This window comes from Hibiscus syriacus, unplaced genomic scaffold (assembly GCF_006381635.1).
Source record: "Hibiscus syriacus cultivar Baekdansim isolate YM2019G1 unplaced genomic scaffold, ASM638163v2 tig00112285_pilon, whole genome shotgun sequence".
NCBI classification, from domain to species: Eukaryota; Viridiplantae; Streptophyta; class Magnoliopsida; order Malvales; family Malvaceae; genus Hibiscus; species Hibiscus syriacus.
The window spans coordinates 1,112,589-1,134,687 of NW_024063293.1; the positions used below are offsets into that span (position 1 = coordinate 1,112,589).

The window sequence follows — 22,099 nt, forward strand, 5'->3', positions numbered from 1 at the left end:
ATTAAATAAACATTTAAATAAAATAAATACTTAAATAAATTAAATATAAAATATTAAAAATATAATAAAATATATACCTTAGACAGAGATTATAAGAGTATTTGAGAGAAGTTGAGAGAATTTGGTGTGATGAAAATGATTGAGGATGAGGTTATTTATAGGGGGGATTGAGGTGTGAAATGTCAGGTAGGTGGGTAATTATACTCAATGTGTGCCGCAGGGGGCGCGTCTTACTAATGCGTGGCAAATTATGGGGTAAGGCGCGGTCCTTGCACCGCGCTATACCCCTGTACACACGTGTATACCATGTCAGCATAAGACCACGTGGTGTCAAATCAAAATCGAAAAATATAATTTAGACAGTGCCTGATCGAGAAATATAATATTCAACGGTGATATATCAGAAAAATCGCCAAAGTAGTCGCGGTATTTATTCCTTTTTCTTTGTCCGAGGCGCAATAACGCTTTCCTCAAATTCCTTCTTCACTTGATTTGACCCAGAATCCATGGATTCTAATTCCCAACAACCAGGTCCGATTTCTTCATTTTCGTTGTTCTTTTGATCTTTGTTAGGTTTTATCATCGTGTTTTCAACGATTGATCAATTCGATTGGTGGTTTTGTTACGGTAAATTAAGAATCCGTGTAATTTATATTTCAAATTATGGATTTTCCTTACTTTTTTTAAATGATAGAATTAGATTAAGAAATTGAAGGATAATTAACTTGGATTTGGTGTTAACAAATATAATTATTTGCAATTGATCTTTTTTTTCCTTTGTTTTTGTTTTGTGCAATTTGATTGTAATTGACATTCTCCACCGCAGCTACAGGTGGCTCTCCACCTAAACCATGGGAGCAAGCCGGGGGCACGGCTGGTTCCGGACCCTTTAAGCCACCGTCGCCTGGCAGCACAAGTGATGTGGTTGAGGCATCTGGAACAGCTAGACCAGGTGAAATTGTTTCAACTGCTGATGCTACTGCTGCTGTGAATGGAAATGCTGTTGGTAGGCCTTTACCCAACAGGCCTTGGGAGCAACAGAATTACGGAAGCACTTATGGAGGTAAATAGTTCATTCATCTATTACAATATTGATGGTAAAGAGTTCGTTCATCTATTACAATATCGACGACTACTTATTGTGGAGCTTGTCTAATTTGGTGTTTAATGCAGGTTATGGTTCTGGCTTAAACTACAACTCAGGGTATGGTTCATCGTATGGCGGTGGATTGTATGGCAACAACATGTATAGAGGAGGCTATGGTGGTCTTTACGGGAACTCTGGAATTTACAGTGGTGGAATGTATGGCGGTGGTCTCAGTGGTTTTGGGGGTCCAGTGGGTGGTTATGGGATGGGCATGGGTCCATATGGTGAGCAAGATCCAAATAATCCTTTTGGTGCTCCCCCATCCCCACCAGGCTTTTGGATATCCTTCCTCCGCGTGGTAATTTATCTTGAATCTTGTTTTTTCTTTTAATTTTTATCTGATTAAATGTAAGCAATATCATCTGTTACTTAGAATGTCCGATCCTAGCTGTAATGGAAGCCCTCCACCTTTAGTTATTGACTCCTATTCTTTCGTTTTCTCTGTTCTTGAGGTCAAAATATGCAGTTGTGCACTCTAGGAAATATTCACGTATTTCATCATTTCACTGTTCATTTTATAAAGAACTAAATATTCATGTGGAGAGGAGGTATGGGTATTGGTAGCATTTCTGGCTTGGTTCAAGATTGCTCAGAATCTTTATGGAGTGCATATACATTGTGACTTGTCTTTAACTCTAAAATGTCAGAAACAATTGAGGGCTGTTATTTAACTCTTTAACGTTTTATTTTTGTTGATAAAATAAGGCCTCATTAAAAACTCCCTTCTTATCCTACATGTTACAAACATAACATGAAGGACATTGGAAGGAAGAAAAGAGTGCCTCTAACTTTTATTAATTAGAACAATAATACACCTCCACTACTCAACAGCTAACAACTTCTTACAAAACAGAAAACCATAAATCTAAAAACAAAACACACCCTGAAACTCTTAAAAAGGAACTACCAAGGCATAACACCTTAACCATTACACAAAACGTAAGTTCAGCCTATACCAGCTTTAGCTAATTCATCCGCTTCCCAATTTGCTGCTCTCGAGATGAGCCTTGTGATGATACCCTTCCTCTCCACAGTAGAAGCTATATCCCTTACCAAGGAATGAAACAAAGTAGTACTAAGGTTCGGATTATTAATCCATTTCAGAGCATTAGAAGAATCCGATTCCAAAATGATCCTCTGATTTGAAAAGAGATCAGCTTCAACTTCCTCAATAAGAATCAACCCTCTCTTGATCGCCAAAAGCTCAGCAAGTAAGGGAGGACCTCCCCCTACCTTCTCTGAAAAAGACCCAAGCACCATCCCTCTGCCATCTCTAGTCAAGCCACCTATTCCACCCTTATCCCAACCTTTGACCATTGCACCATCAACATTAACTTTTAAGAACCCTATCGGAGGAGGACTCCACCTAGAAGAAGGAAGATACCTCTTATTCAGATTGACATGTTGATCAGCTAGTTTTAAATCCCCCATCAAGGAATCAAAATGAAAATGAACATCCTTAACTGATGTTTCAAACCAAGAAACAGTTTTGAAATGTGAAATGAAGAACAACAACGCTGAATCAACCTTTCCATTATGGAAAATCACCTCATTCCTACATTTCCAAACAGACCACAACACTGCTCTTGAAATAAACTTCCATATATTGGATCGCGCCACTAAGTCATCCCAGGCAATTAGGAAGTCCATCACCGAACCAGGAACCACAAAGAAAACATTCCAAAACTTTAAAAACTTAGCCCACAAAACCCATACCACTTCACAGTGAAGAAACAAATGAGAGACCGACTCATTGTACTTCCTGCACAAAGGGCAGACAGAGTCTTCAACCCCAGAAACTCCTCTCTTCAGCAATTCCTCTTTCACCGCAACTCTATGATGAGCAAGTTGCCAAACAAAGGATTCCACACGTGGTGGAGCTACTCCCTTCCAAACATACCGTTCCCAATTACTTTCTAATTGATCAATACCCTCTCTATCAAAATAGGTTTTCATGCATGATTTTGCTGTAAAACAATCCTCTCCATTTCCCAACCAAATCCAACAATCTTCCTCTACTAGAGACAAAGAAGAGCTATTCAACAGAGAGATAATTAGCAGCCACTGCTCAACCTTTCAATCCACCAAATTCCTTCTCATTTGAATATCCCAAACCCAACCTGAATCATTGTGCAATCTGAATTCTGCTACCTTACCCTCTTTGTTATTCAAAAGAGCAAATAACCTTGGAAACCTATCTTTTAGAGGAGCCGAACCCAACCAAACATCATGCCAAAACTGAACAGTTTCTCCATTTCCAGCCCTAACACACAAATTTCTCCTAAAACAGTCCCCAAATGCATCACTTGAAAAGAAGTTCTTAACAATTCCTCTCCAAATCCAAGAACTACGAGCTGTCCAAGTATTCCGGATCATCAAAGAATTAGGATCCATATTGTAAACACAACACACAACTGATTTCCACCAAGAATTTTTCTCTCCAGCAAATTTCCACACCCATTTCCCCATAAGAGCCCTGTTTAAAAGCAGCAGATTCGGAATCCCTAAACCTCCCAACTTCTTTGGCTTACACACCAAATCCCACTTGATCCAATGAATGTTCTTTTTATCTGATGATCCCCCCCATAGAAACGATGCCATGATAGAGTTTAGTTTGTTGAGAATACTAATAGGGATCCGAAAAATAGAAAGATAGTGGATTGGAATATAGCACAACACCGATTTGACCAAGACAACCCTTCCAGCCAGAGATAGAGACTTGGCCTTCCAACCAGCCAAATTATTATAAAATTTTTGTATAACCGGTTCCCATAAGGAAAAAGAATTCCTCTTGGCCCCCAATGGAAGACCTAAGTACTCCGAAGGAAAAACTCCCCTTATGCACCCTATTTCCTTTGCCCATGAAACTAGTTCCTCCTCCCCCATATTAATTCCAAAAATTCTGCTCTTAGACAGATTCAACTTCAAACCCACCATCAGTTCACAAATTAAAAGTACCCTTCTAATATTCACCAAATCATGAATAGAAGGCTTACTAAAAATTATTAAATCATCCGCAAATTACAAATGAGATATCATGAAAGAACGTTCATTAGAGCCTAATTCAAAACCCGAAAACAACCCCTTATTCACTGCTTTTACCAACATTAAATGTAGCAATTCCCCTCCCAAATTGAACAATAAAGGGGATAACGAGCAGCCCTGCCTTAGCCCTCTAGTAATGTGAATTTTCTTCGTAGGTGTGCCATTTACCAAAACTGGAATGGAAGCTGTTGAAACACACTTGTACATCCAAGAACTCCATCTAGCTCCAAACCCCATTTTACTCATTATTTTCAGCAAGATCCTCCAATCAACAGTATCAAAAGCTCTTTTGAAATCCACCTTAAAAACAACTCCTTTCAATCATTTTTTCCTCCAACAATCAATGCCTTCATTTGCTATAAACGAGCAATCTAAAATGTGCCTCCCCTGTATAAAAGCGAACTGTGAAGGACTAATAACTTCATTAATGCATAAGCTTAACCTTCTAGCCAGAACTTTTGAGAGAATTTTGTAGAAACCCCCAACTAGATTAATAGGCCTAAAGTCTTCAAGCCCCTCCGGATTGTCCCTCTTGGGAATAAGAGAGAGGAAAGAATGATTGGTTTCCATGTCCCATTCCTTTCCCTCATAAAAATCTTTAAAAAATAGTAGCAAAATTTCCTTCAGACTTGACCAAAACTTCTTAAAAAACCTAAATTCAGTTCATCCGGGCCAAGTGCTTTATTACAATTCGAATTAGCGATTACACCCCAAATTTCCTCTTCAGAAAAAGGCTTCTCGAGTGCCATACTCTGCTGATTCGATAGCTGTAAAAAATCCAAGTCCATCTCCTCAACTTCCAATGTATTTTCCTGATTAAACAACCCCTTGAAAAAGTGCACCACCGAAGCTTTAATTAATTTTGGATCTGAGATGTCTTCATTATCTACTTTGATGGATTTGATACCATTTCTCCTTCCTCTACCTCTTGCACACTGGTGGAAAAATCTAGTGTTCTTATCCCCATTCAAACTCCACTTCAATCTTGACTTTTGAAGCCAAATCAATTCATCTTTTTTATACAAGTCCCACAGCTCTTTCTTTGCTTCCACTAGATTCTTCATAGACACCATGGAGAGACCTTGTTGCAGATTGAGTTCCATCTCCTGAATTTCTTTCTCCAACCTATTTATTCTCCCGGGGATCTCAAGATAACCCTTCCCAGACCAATTCTTCACTGCATCCTGCACTCCTTTTAGTACACTGTAGATTGGTTGTCTATTCTCCACATTACAAAGCTTGACCAGTTCTCCCTCCATCATCCTACAAAATCCATCTTCTTCCAAGACATAATTAAACAATTTGAACGGTTTAGGGCCCTAATTCCAGCCCCTATTTTCCAGCAAGATGCTGTTATGATCTGAAACAGACCTTTCAAGGAGTCTTTGAGTTATCATAGGGTACAATGATAAAAATCTTTGATCCACTAGGAATCGATCAAGCCTCTCATAAGTTGGGATATCCCTATTGTTACACCATGTAAATCGACCTCTAACCAAAGGCAAATCCAGTAAATTAGCTTTGCTCATAAAATCTTTGAAAGAAAACATTGTAACTAAGTTAACTGCACCTCCCATTTTTTCATCCTGTGACATTACAACATTGAAGTCTCCTCCGAGACACACTGAACAGTCTATATTCTCTAAGAATGATAACAGCTCCCCGAAAAACGCCTCCTTTTCTGAATCGATACTCGGACCGTACACATTTATGAACCAACAGGATCCTTGTAACCCATCAATAATACCCTTAACTGCTACAAACCTCCTATGAATGATTTCCTCTATAATCTTATACTCTTTTTCATTCCATAAAGTAATCAGACCTCCAGCAGAACCTACATCTGCCGAAGCTGTCAACAAATTACCACCCATTTTCCTCACTACCAGAGGAGTCAACACTTCAATTTTCGATTCCTGAATGAATAAAATTACAGGCTTTCTCTCCTTAACAACCCTCATTACAGCTCTAGCCTTAATCCTCCTACCCAAACCTCTAACATTCCAAGACAGTAAATTCCAACTAGTCATCTATATCCAGTCATAACCTTGAAATCCATCACCCCTTAATTCCCCCCATGCGCTCCTCTCCCTTTAACCAATGAATTTGCTTTGTTCATAAAAGCTTTTTTTCCCCCTCTAAATGAAATCCCTAACAATTTACTTACATTCCAGCTCTCCAATGCCTCTGCCCCATCCCCCTCCTCATTTCTATATTCATATTCCGAACTTGTACCTAAACAGCTCCTAGTTCCCCTCAACCTAGATCTTGAATAAACATGTTTATATTTGCCCCTTCCCATTCTACTCCCAGGTACAATCCCCGAATTTCTATAAGAAGACAAGGAAACAGACCCCACCTGCACTGGAGTTTGACAATGTGCAACATTATTTTCTGCTGTTTCAAAACAACATCCCTTGCTTAATCTTTCCTCCTCTTGATCCAGCCCACTCCTCAAATGTAAATCCGGGCCCCTAATAAGCCCATTTCCGCAGTCAACTTTTTCATGCTCTATGGGAACACCTCCCAGACTTTTCCCATTTTCTCTCCCTTCATTAACTTCTTTTGACTTTTCCTGCTGTATGGAGACATCCCCTACTTCTGTCACATTTTTGCACAAAACAAAAGTATCTTCCATACCTATGTTTAAATTCAAACCTCCCTCGGTAGTTGTGTTTTTGCCTTGTTGAGAACTTCTAATCCAACACTCAATCCTATTATGGGGTTCTGAAAACTCTTGTACTCCCACCTGCTCTTCTTGCCTATTCTGCACATCTTCCTTGCTCCACTCGGAAGAGCTTTCCTCCCATGGTTCCTCTGCAACTTCTTCTACCTCCATATCTGTTAATTCTGGAAAAAAATCCTCAGCACCATCAACTTTAATTTTGATCATGAATTTTCTCCCATACGTAGTGATGATGATCTGTTCTGGAATGTCATATGGACTCTCAACCCTTAGTAACAACTGCGCCACTCTGCAATCCACTCTATGTGCAGTTTGATCTTGGATTTTTACTACCTTGCCCCATCTGGATGCTAAGCTAGAAAAGAATGGGACCGACCAACAATTTAATGGTACACCAATCATTGAAATCGCACAATAAGCTAATGGAATGCCCCCTCCTCTACCACTGGTTCCAATATTTCAAACCAGAACATCAGGGCTTCCCATTTTTCTTCCATTGCAATCCTTCTCTCTTCAACCGACTGAAACACTACCAGACACGCATTCTTCGCATATCCCCACCTCATCACCTTAACTTTAAAGCCCTCATTTCGTAAGGCTTTCTGCACAAATTCTACTTCAAAAATATCTTTGCAAATGCCAGTAAGTGAAGATTTCAACCATAATCTCTCTTCCATCGGGATAAAGACTTCCAAAGATTTCTTCTCTTCCTTAGTATTCCTTTGACTGCTTATTTGATGACCCTCTGGAACTTTTTTCACCCCAACCACCGTGTCTCTATGAGTCCTTCCATCAAGGAACTTGCTCATTCGTTCCATTTTCTCTTTCCCTTGTGCTGGAGAAGTCAATCTTCTACCCTTCAACTCTCCTATTTCGACCTTTTTGAAGCCCTCCACACTAGCCCCTTCACGACTCTTCGTCTCAGATAACTTGTCATATTTAGCTACTGATACAGAAATTATCTTCTCGGCAATCCTGACATTATTCATCTTCTCCACCGCATTGTACAGATCCTTCTTGCTTGCAAAATGGACAAAAGCAAACGTACAATCCTTGTATTTCGGTCTGTTGTTAATAAAAGGAATAAACACCCTAATAACTTTTCCATGATAACTAAAATGTTCCCCTAAAGTTCTTCTGCTCACTCTCCTACTAAGATTATCAACGAACGCATACCAAGACCCCCTCCAAGAACCTCTCCATCTTTGCCATCAGAATATCTGTTTAGATTCTAGGTTACTGTGGCTGATTATATTTTGGGAATACAAGGTTAGAAGGAATTGTGTGCACTAAAAAAGAGAGAATTTATCCTTTTACATTTGGGGCCTCTGTTGCATGACATATACTTACGAATCTATACCTTTGTGTGAATTTTGCTTTCCCAAGCTGCATTTTCACTGAGTCATAGTGATAATTGCTTCCTTTACTGATTGCAGATGCAAGGTGTTGTTAACTTCTTTGGCCGGGTATCTATTTTGATAGACCAGAATACAGAAGCATTCCGCATGTTGATGACCGCCCTTCTTCAGGTGCTGCTTTTGCTTGTTTAACTCCCCATTTCTCCAAGTTGATGTAGAATTATCTATCAAATTGGAGTTGATTTTCATATATAATAATAGATGAATCAACCAATACCGTATTCATGAGTGAAATTTGTTACTGTTGACTCATGGCATCGATATTTGCAGCTTTTCGATCGTGGGGGAATGTTGTACGGAGAATTGGCTAGATTTGTGTTAAGACTGCTGGGAGTCAAAACGAAACCCCGAAAGCTTAATCAACCAGGTCCTCCTGGACCCCATAATCTTCATGGGAATCAAAACTTTATTGAGGGCCCAAAGTCTGCTCCAAGTGGTGCATGGGACAATGTATGGGGAGAAAATTAGTTTGACGATCAACAATTCGAGATTGACCTGAAATTCCAAAGGGCGTGGCCACAGCACAGAGGAGACAGAAACAACTACTTGCACCTGTTACTACTCTGCTTGATGATATGCTCATCTGAAGAGTGGCCAAGTTTTTTCCTGCAAGTGTCTAAATATAGCAAGTATTCCGCTACTGTTAAAAAAGAGATAAGAGATAATAATAGCTATCAAATGTGCTCGTATGGATCTTGAATGTGAAGGCAATAAAAGTAGATTTTTTCTTTTGAAAACAAGGGAAGTCACAGTGATCAGTGGTGGGTCTATTTGATTGACTTGAGTTGAGAGAGAATATTGTGAGTTAATGAGTTTTATTTTATCATTTAAATTTTATTTAAATTTTTTTAGTTAAATTTTAGAAAAACTAAGTCGAATTGAATTATTTGAATTAAAGTAAAAAATTGAATTGATCAAACTTAAATTTTCTTGACAATTTAACTATATTTCAAATTAAAATAAAAAAGGATAAAATTCAATACGCTAAATTAGGTTTGATTATCTATTTATTGTTTAAATCTGTTAAAAATTTAATTAACTTAAAATTTTGTTTTATAATTTAATTTGTTTTGAGAACGTCTTAAAATTCTAATGAAATTTTATGGGAATTATATATTGTTTTATAATTTTTATAAATTTATGAACAAAAAAGAAATACAATTTACTAGGTGTCGAAATCGTCTTTCGGTTGGGTCCGGAATTGGGCTTCAACTTGAATAAATGGATTATAAGTCGCCACCGATCATTTATTTTAAAACAAATGGGTTGATCGGTTACCTTATTTCTTACATGATCTGCGTCTTACCAAAGATGTGTCGGATTCGAGAGTCGGTTACAGTCAATGAATGATTAACACCCTTGAACTGTCCTTTCGGTACTATGTAATTTTCAGTTGTCTTTAATAAAAAAAATTGAAAGTTCAAATTAAAAGGTAAAATAACGATCCAAATTACTTACCCTAGATTGATTTGAAGATATCCTTAAAAAGTCGAGAAATGTGTTAGGTAAGAAAATACAAATAAAAATAAACGAATAAAATAAAGAGAGTAAAATAAAAAGAATAAAGAAAGGAAATAAAAGTAAAGATAAAAAAAGTAAATAAAATAAGCAACATGTAAATAAAGAAACAGATTAAAATAAATAAATAAAATAAAAAAAACAAAAAAATAAAGAGATAAATAAATAATGTAAATAAAATATAATAAAAATTATAAAATGAAATAAATTAAATATATGAAAATAATAATAAGAATAACATATACACAATAAATAAATAAATAAAAGCGAGGAGAAAATAAAATAAATAAAGAAAACAAAACAATAATAATATATATAGATACTAATATTAATATTAAATAAATAAAGAGAAAAAAAGTAATACAATACGATATAAATAAATGGAAAAGAAATATATATATATATATATAATAATGATAATAAATGTATATATATATATATATAATTAAATATTAAAGGAAAAAAACTAAAATAATAATATAGAAATAAAATAATAAAAAAATAAGATATAATACAAAAAAAAGTCACACAACTACCCTCATCACCGAAAGTGAGGGGTAATTTGATTTAAAGGACAAATGGCCCCCTATATATATATAATATAGAGTTTAATAAAATAATTTAAAAAACAATGATAACAAAAAAAATAATAGATATAAATAAAATACTTATTAATAAATGTATAAATAAGAAATTAAAAAAATAATACAAATAACTAATAAAATCCAAGCAAAAAATAGTATTTAAATAAAAAAAGGAGGAACAAATATGTGTATATACAGTAAATAAAATAAAATAAATAAATTGTATAAAAATATGTATATATATACATAAGTAAAGACTACCAAAAATAATAGTAATAAATAATATATATATATATATATATATATATATTATTAAAACAAAATAATATATATATATATATATAATAATAAAAATATTTAAACAACTCCCCATCATTTCACCGAAATGGGGGAGAAATTTTGGTATGTAAAGATAAAAGTGGTGGGAGAGATAGGTCATGATAATAATTGTGTAGATAGTATAATAATAATAAAATAATATATTTATAATAATAATAATAATAAAGACAAAAGATCTAAAAAAATAAATAAAAAACATAATAATATAATAGTAATAAATAAATAAAATAACCGAAAATAATAAAAATAATAACGATAATAATAATAAAAAGTGAAATATATATATAATAATAATAATAAAATATATAATAGTAAAAAAATAATAACGATAATAATAAAAAATGAAATATATATATATATAATATAATAATAATAAAATATATAATAATAATAATAATTAATACATAAATGTAAGGTACCGAATCAGAAGGAAAAACAAATCTATGGGCCAATTTCGAAGCAAAAAATATTGATTTAGGGGGGAAATTAAATACTTGAAAAACAGGGGGACCAAATGCGGGTTTATCCATTTTAATTGAAAAACACGCGGGTTGCATGTCTTTCGGGCCGGGTCGATGGGGCTCCATAGGTCTAGTATATATTTCAAAAAATAGAAACAAATTTCATTTTTTAAAACACTCTTCAAATGGATCAAAAGCCCCCAACTCATTTTATCTATTTTGTTATTCACGTTCATCCGATGGATGAACTGCCACCGTGGTTTCCAGAACCTGGTGGCCCGCCGCCTCGCCGGCCGCCTTTGATCGGCGTCGACCGTCGGTCATCGGCGGCGAAACTTAAAAAAAAAATTCGAAAACTCTTCGGATTTTCTCTTTAAAAATCAAAACGTTTTTTCAAAAATCGTCCCGGAAAAGCATAGATCTAGGAAAAAGATTTCGAAAAGAAAGTGACAGGAAAACCACACATGCAAGCAAGGATCGACTGAAACAAAGGTAAAATATTATCTTTCTTTTTATTTCTCTATTTCCGAACGATTACAATATTGCCTTTGTTTTTTTCGTGCTTTCTTGTGTTTAATCGTGCGTCCCTCTCCTCCCCTTCACTCGTATGTAAATGTTACATTTATAGGAAAATAAAATACTATTTTTAGTCTTCTAATTGATTCCTAAAGTCTAATGGTTGTTGCATGGTTGTTGGTGATTGGCGTCGTGAAAATCGGATGTGGGGACATGTTGCCGTGAAACGCGGGAGCGGGCTATTGGAGTCTTGAAGCGGCGTTGGAGTGAGGCGATGTAAGGAGAGCAATGCACTAGGGTTTTCTAGAAACCCTGATCTTGAAACGAGTCCTAAACCATTTGGGTTTTGGTTGTTGGGCCTTGTCCCTGATTTGTTAGTCTTGAACCTGTACAACAAATAAATAATGAATATATAAATATATAATCAATATAATATATGTGTAAAATATGTGACAGAAATGACGTGTCTACACTAGTTTTGATAATTTACTTGATTAATGTTTAATTCTATTAAAATTTTAATCAATTCAAGAATTAATTATTATATAACTTAATTTGTGGGTAAATTATAATCTTCTTTATTTTCGATTTGATCGACTTTGAATTATAAAAATTCAATTAGACTCAAACTCAAAAAATCGAAAAAAAATCAAATTAATTTGGAAAACCGTTTACTGAAATCTAATAACTCAAAATTTAAAATGTTTTCGATTCTTACCAATCAAATCATTTTTTGCTTGCCCTCGACAAAGATACCCTTTGCCTTGAGCTGCTTGTTCTTTCTTAGCTAGATGAACACAGAGCACGTAAAACTCAAAACTTTGATTCAACATAAAAAAAATGGATTTGGGGACAAGAAATAAAAATAAAATATAGAATAAGCAAACACAAGCTTCCAAAAAAAAAAACAGAATAATTGAAGAATAATGAAAGAGGAGGCAGAGGGAGCCTCTGATAGACCAGAACACAAGTGTCGGGTAGCATAAAGTAAAGTAGTGACTTTAGTTTCTTGATATCTTGTCCTAACTGGATGCAACAGATAAAAACAACAAAACCTAAGCAATGTCTCATGCAGTATGAAAATTGCCTCATGTTAACATCAAATTCTTCTATTTCATCACAAATTAAGATTATCAATCTCATACTCATCGCTATCTAAGTTGCCCCAAATAGGAAGCTCTATCGAGCCTACTTCTTCGAACCTAATCTTCACATCGCATCTGTACAGTTTAAACAACTCCACCGCTGTATCTGATATCCAGTCATCCTGGTTCATGTACAAAAAGGAGAGCTGTTTGCACCCTTCTATCAGAGCCTGCAACCCTTGATCACATAAGTTCCAGCATTGGTTCACGTGGAGTTTCTCTAAATTATGGCAGTTTGATCCGATGGAAGCCCATCCAAAAACCCTAACCTCACGACGCAATGCCAGGTTCCACTCCTGAAGTTGTGGACACCCTTTTGCAATTGCAACAATAGAAGCATCAGTAACACTTCTACACATTCGAAGACTGAGGATTTTAAGCCCCGCCGAAAATCCATTGTCGATTGCCTCCAATCCATTTCTGAAGTTCGAGCAACTTAAACCGGCGATGTTCAAAAACTTAAGCCCACCTCCACTAACAATGGACATTATTCCTTCGGGTTCAAGATTACAACACTCAGCATCAATGTAAACCAGCGTTGATGAACAACCTCTTAAGCCAACACCACTTACACCCCTGCAATCGGATATCTTAATTGTTTGAAGCTCACGACATCTTTGAGAAAGAACACTCAACCCGAAGTCGGAAATCTGTAGGCAATAAGAAAGATTCACACGCCTCAAAGACAAGCAAGCATTAGCTAAAGCTTGTAGCCCCGTATCAGTAATGTTGCATTGATAAGACTTATGGTAGTTAAGGAGGGGCAACCGCAACCAACCAGGGAAATCCCATAATCGCTGATTCTAAAACAACAGTTCAGACATAGGGTTTGCAGTCTTGAACAATAGGGTTTCAAGTAGTTTAGGGCAGAATCCGTTAGCTCTGTGCAACGGGAAAGGGATAAATACTCTAAATGCTGAAAACGGAATGAGTTGATGTCGGTACAGCTTTGAGATAACGAGGAACGTCCAACAAAGCCGAAAGAACATGGAAACTGCAGCGACCGACGTTGCAAGTTTTGAATATTAAGCCAACGGTGGCAAGTTAGGCCAAATGATTCTCGGTCAGTCCTATTGCCGAGAAAATTGAAAATAAAACAGAGGCAATCATCCATGTTAGCACTCTTCTGAAGGCTGTACGGCTCGGATCTTTATGGTAAACCTTTTATAAACGGCGTCAGATGAATCGGGAGAGTCAAAACCCAGAGAGCAGACACATCGCCGTACCCGTACCCTATATGAACACCGCATTTACGGCAAAGGAGGAGTTTAGTTTTTAAGCGATAACGGCCCCAGCTAACAGGAAAACAACGTACCTCATCGACTTACGTGAACCGACTAAGACCAACAGACAGAAAGGAGATATGGCCCTTCTTTACGGGTTACTGGGTTAGTGATACTGATACAAGATATCTTCATTCGACGATTGATGAATAATCTTTTTCACAAACAAAACTATCAATATTGTAACTCCAGACCCGGTCTGTAAATTAGACCCAAACTTAAGTGGTCACATATTTCATTCAGAGATTTTTTTTAATATTTAAAACAAACATTAGAGATAATACGGAACAAAATATCAATAATACAAATATATCCAAAACGATAGCAAAATACATGTCACCAAATACAACTGAAAAATATATAGAGATATACGTTCGTACAAAATAAAGTAGTTGATCTCTCCTGATGTCAAATCTGCTAGCTTATTTTCTCCTGTTATCTGAAAAGGGTTAAAATTACAGAATGAGTTAAAAAGCTCAGTGTGCTCCATACAATGTATATTAAAACATACTGATAAAAATATTCCAGTAAAATCGGTTTATGCAATCATGTCGTTAAAAATATAAACACTACCCCCAGCCCATCACAACAGAATAGGTAGGTTCCCCAGAACCATACACCCAGCCCACACAACAAATAAGACCCTGAGCACCAAGCCGAGAAACCTGCAGATATACTTCCTTCAATAATACCCCCAATGATAGAGATGTTCATCAATGTATTTAAATGAAAACAATGATTAATTCTTTAAAACATAAAAGTGTTCATTGAAAATCATATACAAAAATATGAAAATCAGAAGACAAATCAGTAGTATACAGAAATTCAGATATCGTATAATCAGTATTCAGAAAATCGGTATAAAATACCGTAACCAGAAATCATATCAGAATATGCGGTAAATCAGATATCAGATACACAATATTAAGATATATATTTTAAAACAGTAATAATGTAATATTGTCGGGAAACACACCTGTAACAGTCTAAGAAATCATATAGGGAAGCTTATTACTGGGTTTGTCGATCACACTCTGCTGCAGCGCTAAATCCTACGAATTTAAAAAATCCATATTGAAATCCTAATATAAATAATCTTAATCTTTATTTAAATAATATACGAAAAACTACGGGTAAATCTTGTATTACGCGGTTCGGGCTGATTTAACAAACGGACGACACCGGACCTAACTGATCCCCTCTCAGGTGAAACACGAGTACCTTCATAAAATATTTTATTGAATCAATTCCTTAATCAAAACTCAAATAAATAATCAAAACATTAAAATATTAAACTTTTTGGGTTTACATGCTCGATTCAGGGATTTCGGGTCATAATTTGAAAAAATGGATTTCAGAATCAGATTCAGGACGTCGAAAAATATAAAATATGACCTTTCGAAAATGTATTCTTGGTCAAAATCAAAATCAACAGCTTTGACTGACGATTTAGAGACTTTCGGGTTCGAATTTGGTGAAACGAACCCCAAAAACGGATTTTGGACGTTGACAAATGTCAGAATAAGTATATTCGAAAAAAATTAACGGCCGGTCAAAACCGATTAAAGTTATGGTCAAAGGTGGTCAACAGATGATCAACTATTTTACACAATTATCACCTTTTTAAGAAATATTTACAAAAATATCAATTTTTTTTAAAATAATTACGAAACTGTCACATTTTAAAAATAATTACGAAAATATCACTTTTTAAAAATAATTACGAAAATATCACCCTTTTAAAAATAATTATAAAAATAACACCATTTTTAAAATAATTACCAAAATATAACTATTTTAAAAATAATTACTAAAATATCACTCGGTCAATGGTCAACAGGTCGGGTCGGGTTGTAACCGGTCAAACCGGTTTCTTAAATCTTCCCCACGGGCAGTGACGACGCGTGGGACCTCCTCCGGCATCGTAAAATTCACAGAAAAATTTCTAAAAATTAGTTTGAGCGATTTCGAGGTACTTACAAAGCTCGGTTCAAAATTTTGAACATCGGAGAACTCGGTTTCAACAAATCGAAAACTTTAACCGTCTCACCTCCTCACGCGTCGCCGATCGACGGAGACCAGGGATGACATCGAAGGACTCTAAACGACACAAAGAACACGATGGTGCGGGAGGTGTCGAAAACGGAGTAACGATCATCGATGAATTTAATATTTTCTCGACGATGGTGCTAAAAAAACGTCGAGACTTTGACTTAAAATTCACGACGTTTGACAACGTTTCACTTCAATTAATTTAAAGGGTTTGTACCTCGCTCGACGACAAATACGATGGTGGTTTCAAAACGACGATCGGAATTCGGACGACGTCGAGATCGTGGTTGGAAGTTAAAGTTGGTGGGGAGGAATTTTAGTAAATTATGCTTATGAATCCCCTCGTAAATCTAATTCAAAGCATTTAATAGAGTGTCTGCCGATACTCTTTGAGTAAATTCAGAGCTTAGTCCCTGAATTTCCTTAAATTCTAAAACATACTACAAATTTTTTGAAAACTTTCAATTTAATCTACAATTTCACCAAATTAATTAATTAAATCCTCAAATTTCAATTAAATTTTTTTTTTTTTTCAAATTCTGGGTTGTTACAAATATACTCTAAGTAGTTCTTACGTTGCTAAAAGCCTAAAAATACATGATTCGGCCCTCCTAAATAACTGACAACTTAGGTAAAATTCATTAATAAAATGCAATGATTTCTGGACTTGACTGAAAACCCAGATGATCCCGTAAACGAAGCATTACGAGGAGAAGGATTTAAAGGGGAATAATACCTGTAGCAGACGTCAGCTTGGGACATCCACTTTGGAAATCAGGAGAATAAAACACAGACCATTTTCAACGGCGATGGGTTGTGATATAGCAGAATCGTCGTTGATCGGAGGTTTTGTGGTCGGAGAAAAGAATGGTTTACAGAGAGGAGGGTTTGGGGGAGGAGGATGCGTTTCCACTTGAGTATTTGTCTTGGTTTAGGGTTTTTCTTTTCTTTTATTATTAATTAATCTGTTTGTATTACAATTCGCATAAAATATAAAAAAAATGCAGAGTTATCTGCTTATGTGAACAATTCAGAATTATCATTATTTTATTGGAAATAATTCATTTAATCTTCGAGTAAAATGGGATGAAGATAAATACAGCATTTGAGAAACGAAAGTCAAAGGGGTCATGTTTACACGTGGCAAAGCTTAGTATGTTTACACCGATAATGTTATAATTATTTAAAAAATTAAATAAAAATATTAAAAATATTTAATAAAAAATAATTTTTTATATCACAAGTCATATTCAAAGCAAATTATAACATATATATATAAGTTAAAAACCATAAAATCAAGTGAAACAAAATGATTTAAATTAACTACAACATAATATTTAAGGTAAAACATATTAAATAATAAATATAATTATATAATTATAATTAAAAAATAAATTTAAGGCTAAAAAAATCATAATAAAATGATATTTGTTTGGTTTAATTTTTTTTTTAAAAATAATCTCACATGGCTAAGAAACATAGAAGAGCATCACAACTAACTTCTATAAATAATAGATGTAATTTGACATTTAAAATCATAGAGCCTTTTGATGAGCATTGAGTGAATTATTCTTTCACTTCAATCACGCTCGAATTTTATGCTTCAATCGAGCTTCTAAATTTTTTTTGAGTTCAAGCTTTTTTGAGTTCAAGTTTCAATATTATATTTCGAGTTTGAGTTGAACTTGATAATTTTTAGCTCGTGAGTTTGAGTCGAGTTGAGCTTACTTTTAAAGTTTTCAAGTTCGAGTCGAGTTCAGCAATACTAGAGTTCGACTTGGCTCGTTTAACAAACGACGTCGTTTGGTTTAATTTTTTTAAAAAAACAAAATTTCCAGTTTTTTTTGGGTTTTTTTTTGTTTTTTCGGATTTTCAGCCGGTCCGATTCGAACGGTTCTGACCGGTTCATTAGTAACGGTTCAATCGGTGTAGATTAAACCGGACTAAACAATAATTTCCGGTTAAACCGGTTGGATTTTCAAAACACTGGGGTGTACCGACAAAGTTTAAAAGGGGAGGGGAATCTTACCCTTTAATTAATAACGTCAATGCATTTAAAAAAATATAATAATACGTAAATTCCAACAATTTATTTATTGAATCCGTTGTTTTAAAGTCCAAAGTATGCAGAAATGATAACCAAGTAATCCTGAATTACAATTGCAGCTGTTGGGAAACCACGCGTCAATTACATAGCATTCAATCAAAACAAGCAAATCTAATCACAACTTTTGCCATTACATCTCCCACACTGCAATTTAATCCATAAATTAAGAGTTCGATCCCAACTTGAAACAGGCTCTCAGCTCGACTCCACTCAAAATGCCATTCTATTTTCCGTCAATATACGCTGAAATTCGGAACAGCAGTAACGATTTCAAAGCAAGCAAGAATTAGCAGGCTTTATGCGTCATCGTTGTCGGCCCCATTACATACTGTATGCTGTTAAGCAGAGAACAGGCCGGGCCACCATCATCAATGACAAACACAAGAAACAACATACAAATTTTAAACAGAATAACCAGTCAAGCCAGCAAAAATTACTTGTTTCTCCTAAGCACCTATCTCACTATCCATCACTAACAACCTAATTTCTCTGTGTTTGTAAGTCTTTTTTGGACCTGACAATCCTTGTATGCTGGCTATTTTCTCGTATCATGATCGTATTAAAGTATTGTATACAAAAAACTATACACATCAGTAATATGCCATGTATAAAATTGCTAGGTTCATGTCTTTTTACATTTAGTTTAAGTTCATCGAAGAAAATAGGGCTAATTTATGAACATGAGGAGATGAGTTTAAACCCAGAAAGACAAACTCACACAAAGTGGTTACTCAAGCATAAGAACTCCCAAGAAAAAAAAATAATGTTCTTTACAGAATCATTTAGGGTTCTAAGGGACAGATTAAACACAAAAGTATAGTCTCAAGTTGTTTCAATTTACAACTTAAATATGAACTAAATTGGCCTATTTACGATTATAGTCTCTACTCTACTGTAATGTCTCAAAACCGGAAAGCAGAAGATAGGGAGTCATAGAGAATGTAAACACTTGGCAATGCAAGTACCCATGAGATGCTCATGCGCTTTGTCATGCTATGATTGCAATCATGATGTTTGTAATCCAACATCCAAGACCACATACGAAGAAAGAGAGTCAAAGAGTGAATGTTAGACTGTTACCTGCTTTCCTTCGTCAGTGGAATAAAGCTAACCATGCTATATTGATCCACCTAACACACAATAACAAATCCAAGCAATTTTTAGGAATTCTTAAAGAGCCCCGTTTGAATTGAAGAATACTATGCGAAGAGTACAAAGACAACAAGGCTCCATACTAGGGAATAACCAAACTACCAAAAGGTGAAAATATCCCTCAACTCAGAATAAAATAAATAAATAAACTTTGCTCCAAAGACATTCACTCAACTCGGAAGTGTCACAAATTGTAGTATCAAATTATCATAGAATAATCACAAAGACAACCTTATAGGTCTTGAATGGAAAAGTATCTCACCAATTCAATCAAAGATTTATTTAGCTTTTTAAACCGAGGAGCCATCCATTCGTTCATTTCTAAAAGCAGAGGTCGAGGTTCTGGTGGATCCAAGTAGCTATGAACGACATAGAGAAAAATGGTTAAAAATGAAGAAAAAGAAAAGAAAAAAAGAAAGACAAAAAATGCTCACTTTCCAATATCCCTCTTGTTTGTTACAAGGTCAATTTTCGTGTGTATATTAACATGTGGTAACTCAAGCTGGACCATTGCAGAAAGTGATGCCATGCATCCACTAACGAAGTTTGTAACATCCGTGATGAACTGAGACAAATAAAAATTTAGAGATGGATAAAAATGCACATAACCAATGATAAAGATATACCAATGGAACTTGAAAAGGAAGCCAGTAAGTGGGAAGATGCATAGCTTAGACAAACCTGGGAATCAAGCAAGTGTACACAAAAAAAATTAACGTTCTCGCGCTTCAATTGTTCCACAAAGTTACACAACATGTGTAAATGTGAAAAGAGTTCTATCTGGCCTATAAAAATAACTGCAAGTTAGTAAAACTAGTCCTTGGTTGTAGTAAGTTCAACAAAATAATACGTTACAAAATAAAGCCTAATGCAGTAACACAATAAACTTATGAATGAATTTCAAGATTTTAGTTATAAAATACCAGAATACATATCCAAACAATAATAGATACCTGGACTATCAAACACCAGATAGTCATCCTCCAAGTAATTGTCCAATTCTTCAGTCAGCCTCTCATCCAAATTTTCTTCAAGATGCCTAGTTGAAGGTTAAGGTTTACATATGTTGTTCCAAATCTTATTGTTGGAAGTAATCCATGTCCGACATCAGTAAGGGATATGAATCTCCAAGGATTATCCAAATACATCATACATGGGAAGACTAGGGAAAAACTGAACATACCATGTCAGACGCAAACTAGTATCCAACTCTCACACCCAAGTTAGAATAAAAAAAAGGTTTACAATATTGTGGCGAAAGTAAGTGTTTACAATTTGCTCCCAAAATCTAATTGAAGGAACAACACGCAACTCTTCAAATGATAAAATAGAAAGCTGAGAACATTGGCAGTGGAATCAATTAGTCAGCAAAAAACTCCACAAATATTCAGTGTATTTAAACACTTCGGTCAGAAGCAACAGCCAAACATGATACAACATTTAAACACTTTGGTCAGGAGCAACAACCCAAAATGATACATCAACATAACAGCATCTGGGTAACCATAATAATAGCCGCGAAGGCTTTCAGTTAACAACAATCAGCATAATGGCAAAATGGTAAAAGGTAAATTTCCTTTTATACAACAAGATAAGATAAAAAGGAAAGGATACTCCATGCAGTAGATATGACCACCCTTTGGACCCAATCCAAGTTCCTCCATGACATCATCCAAACTAATGAGCTCTCTTATATCTGCAAATAGAAAAAACTCAATGGCAACAAAGTCAGATAAGAAAAGATAAAATAGCAATGAGATAAGAAGGTTAATCACGCATGGCTACGGGATAGTCAAAATTTTCTGCAGCAGGATCAAGGTCCACAATATGTATTGACCGTCCAAGGGTTACACAATGCCGGTACAGGTTAGAGCAGTAGGTTGACTAACTCCAAAAACAAGAATAATCACTTCAGTATAAATTGAATAGAATAGTTTATACTCAATACACTAACTCACCTTTCCACTTCCTGCAGGACCAACAACGAATTGTGCATATCCCATGACAGCTTTTCACGCTAGTCTAAGCAGTTTCACTAACTCAGAATGAGCAGATGGAATTTACTATCCGCAAGGCTGCAACAATTGCGACAGTAATATATGCGGCACACCACACACTAACAGCGAACAGCAAATTCAAGAAACCAGAGTGGCCCATAAACAGTGGTGAGGGAGATATGCAATATTAGATAACCTGATTCATCAATATCAAAGAGGAAACCGGAATCAAATTTTGATTACACAATTCGCCTTTAGTATCGATAGGAATGTTGATAAAACAATATAAAACATAAACTGAATTGGGGAAATGAGCAGATAACAATGTTGCAGCTGGGTTGTAAACCCTGATCAACAAACTGCTTTTAATGGTTTACAAAAGAAAACAGCTTCATCTAGTTTATTGTGTGAAATAAATGAAAAATGAAAAAACAAAAAGGAAAGTGTAAAATACAGTCAAATTTGACAATCCATTAACAAAGGAATACAGAAACAAATTATGGTTATCCAAAATAAGAATTTTGATCATCCAAAGAACTGCAACATAATCGAAATAATAAAAGAATGAAAATAGCTTATCAAAAAAGAACCCAAATATATAAAAAGGCGAAAAGGAAATATTAATAAGATCAAAGCCAGTAGATTACCT

The 22,099-nt window shown here is 35.2% G+C and overlaps 2 protein-coding genes, 1 long non-coding RNA gene and 1 pseudogene across 3 annotated transcripts; 1 reads left to right on the top strand and 3 right to left on the bottom strand.

Moving 5' to 3' along the window:
* The first annotated feature begins 449 nt into the window (after positions 1-449).
* On the top strand, positions 450-8,947 carry LOC120177203 (peroxisomal membrane protein 13-like). The gene is made up of 5 exons (XM_039183424.1): positions 450-531; positions 827-1,063; positions 1,174-1,445; positions 8,315-8,407; positions 8,567-8,947. Exons 1-5 carry the CDS (start codon positions 507-509, stop codon positions 8,762-8,764), a joined length of 825 nt encoding a protein of 274 aa, XP_039039355.1. The 5' UTR covers positions 450-506; the 3' UTR covers positions 8,765-8,947.
* A 3,884-nt stretch (positions 8,948-12,831) lies between these two features.
* LOC120177277 lies at positions 12,832-13,973 on the bottom strand (annotated as a pseudogene).
* A 742-nt stretch (positions 13,974-14,715) lies between these two features.
* On the bottom strand, positions 14,716-17,125 carry LOC120177261. Its single transcript, XR_005521398.1, has 3 exons — positions 16,931-17,125; positions 15,119-15,194; positions 14,716-14,807 (listed from the first exon to the last, which is right to left on the bottom strand). It is a non-coding gene; the product is annotated as an uncharacterized LOC120177261 (long non-coding RNA).
* A 1,178-nt stretch (positions 17,126-18,303) lies between these two features.
* On the bottom strand, positions 18,304-21,456 carry LOC120177278 (GPN-loop GTPase 3-like). Its single transcript, XM_039183485.1, has 9 exons — positions 21,412-21,456; positions 21,229-21,337; positions 21,068-21,149; positions 20,407-20,492; positions 20,135-20,238; positions 19,888-20,018; positions 19,716-19,812; positions 19,382-19,431; positions 18,304-18,636 (listed from the first exon to the last, which is right to left on the bottom strand). The coding sequence occupies exons 1-9, from the start codon at positions 21,454-21,456 to the stop codon at positions 18,588-18,590; spliced, it is 753 nt and encodes a 250-aa protein (XP_039039416.1). The 3' UTR covers positions 18,304-18,587.
* Between the last annotated feature and the right edge of the window lie 643 nt (positions 21,457-22,099).

Excerpts from the sequence above, each read along its gene's own strand:
- LOC120177278 (XM_039183485.1), bottom strand. The coding sequence starts at position 21,456 with ATGGGATATGCACAATTCGTTGTTGGTCCTGCAGGAAGTGGAAAG. Across the intron at positions 20,019-20,134 it reads TACACTTGCTTGATTCCCAG|TTCATCACGGATGTTACAAA; the intron begins GTTTGTCTAAGC and ends TATTTGTCTCAG. Across the intron at positions 19,432-19,715 it reads ATAAATCTTTGATTGAATTG|GTGGATCAATATAGCATGGT; the intron begins GTGAGATACTTT and ends ATTGTGTGTTAG.
- LOC120177203 (XM_039183424.1), top strand. The coding sequence starts at position 507 with ATGGATTCTAATTCCCAACAACCAG. Across the intron at positions 1,064-1,173 it reads TTACGGAAGCACTTATGGAG|GTTATGGTTCTGGCTTAAAC; the intron begins GTAAATAGTTCA and ends TGTTTAATGCAG. Across the intron at positions 8,408-8,566 it reads TGATGACCGCCCTTCTTCAG|CTTTTCGATCGTGGGGGAAT; the intron begins GTGCTGCTTTTG and ends CGATATTTGCAG.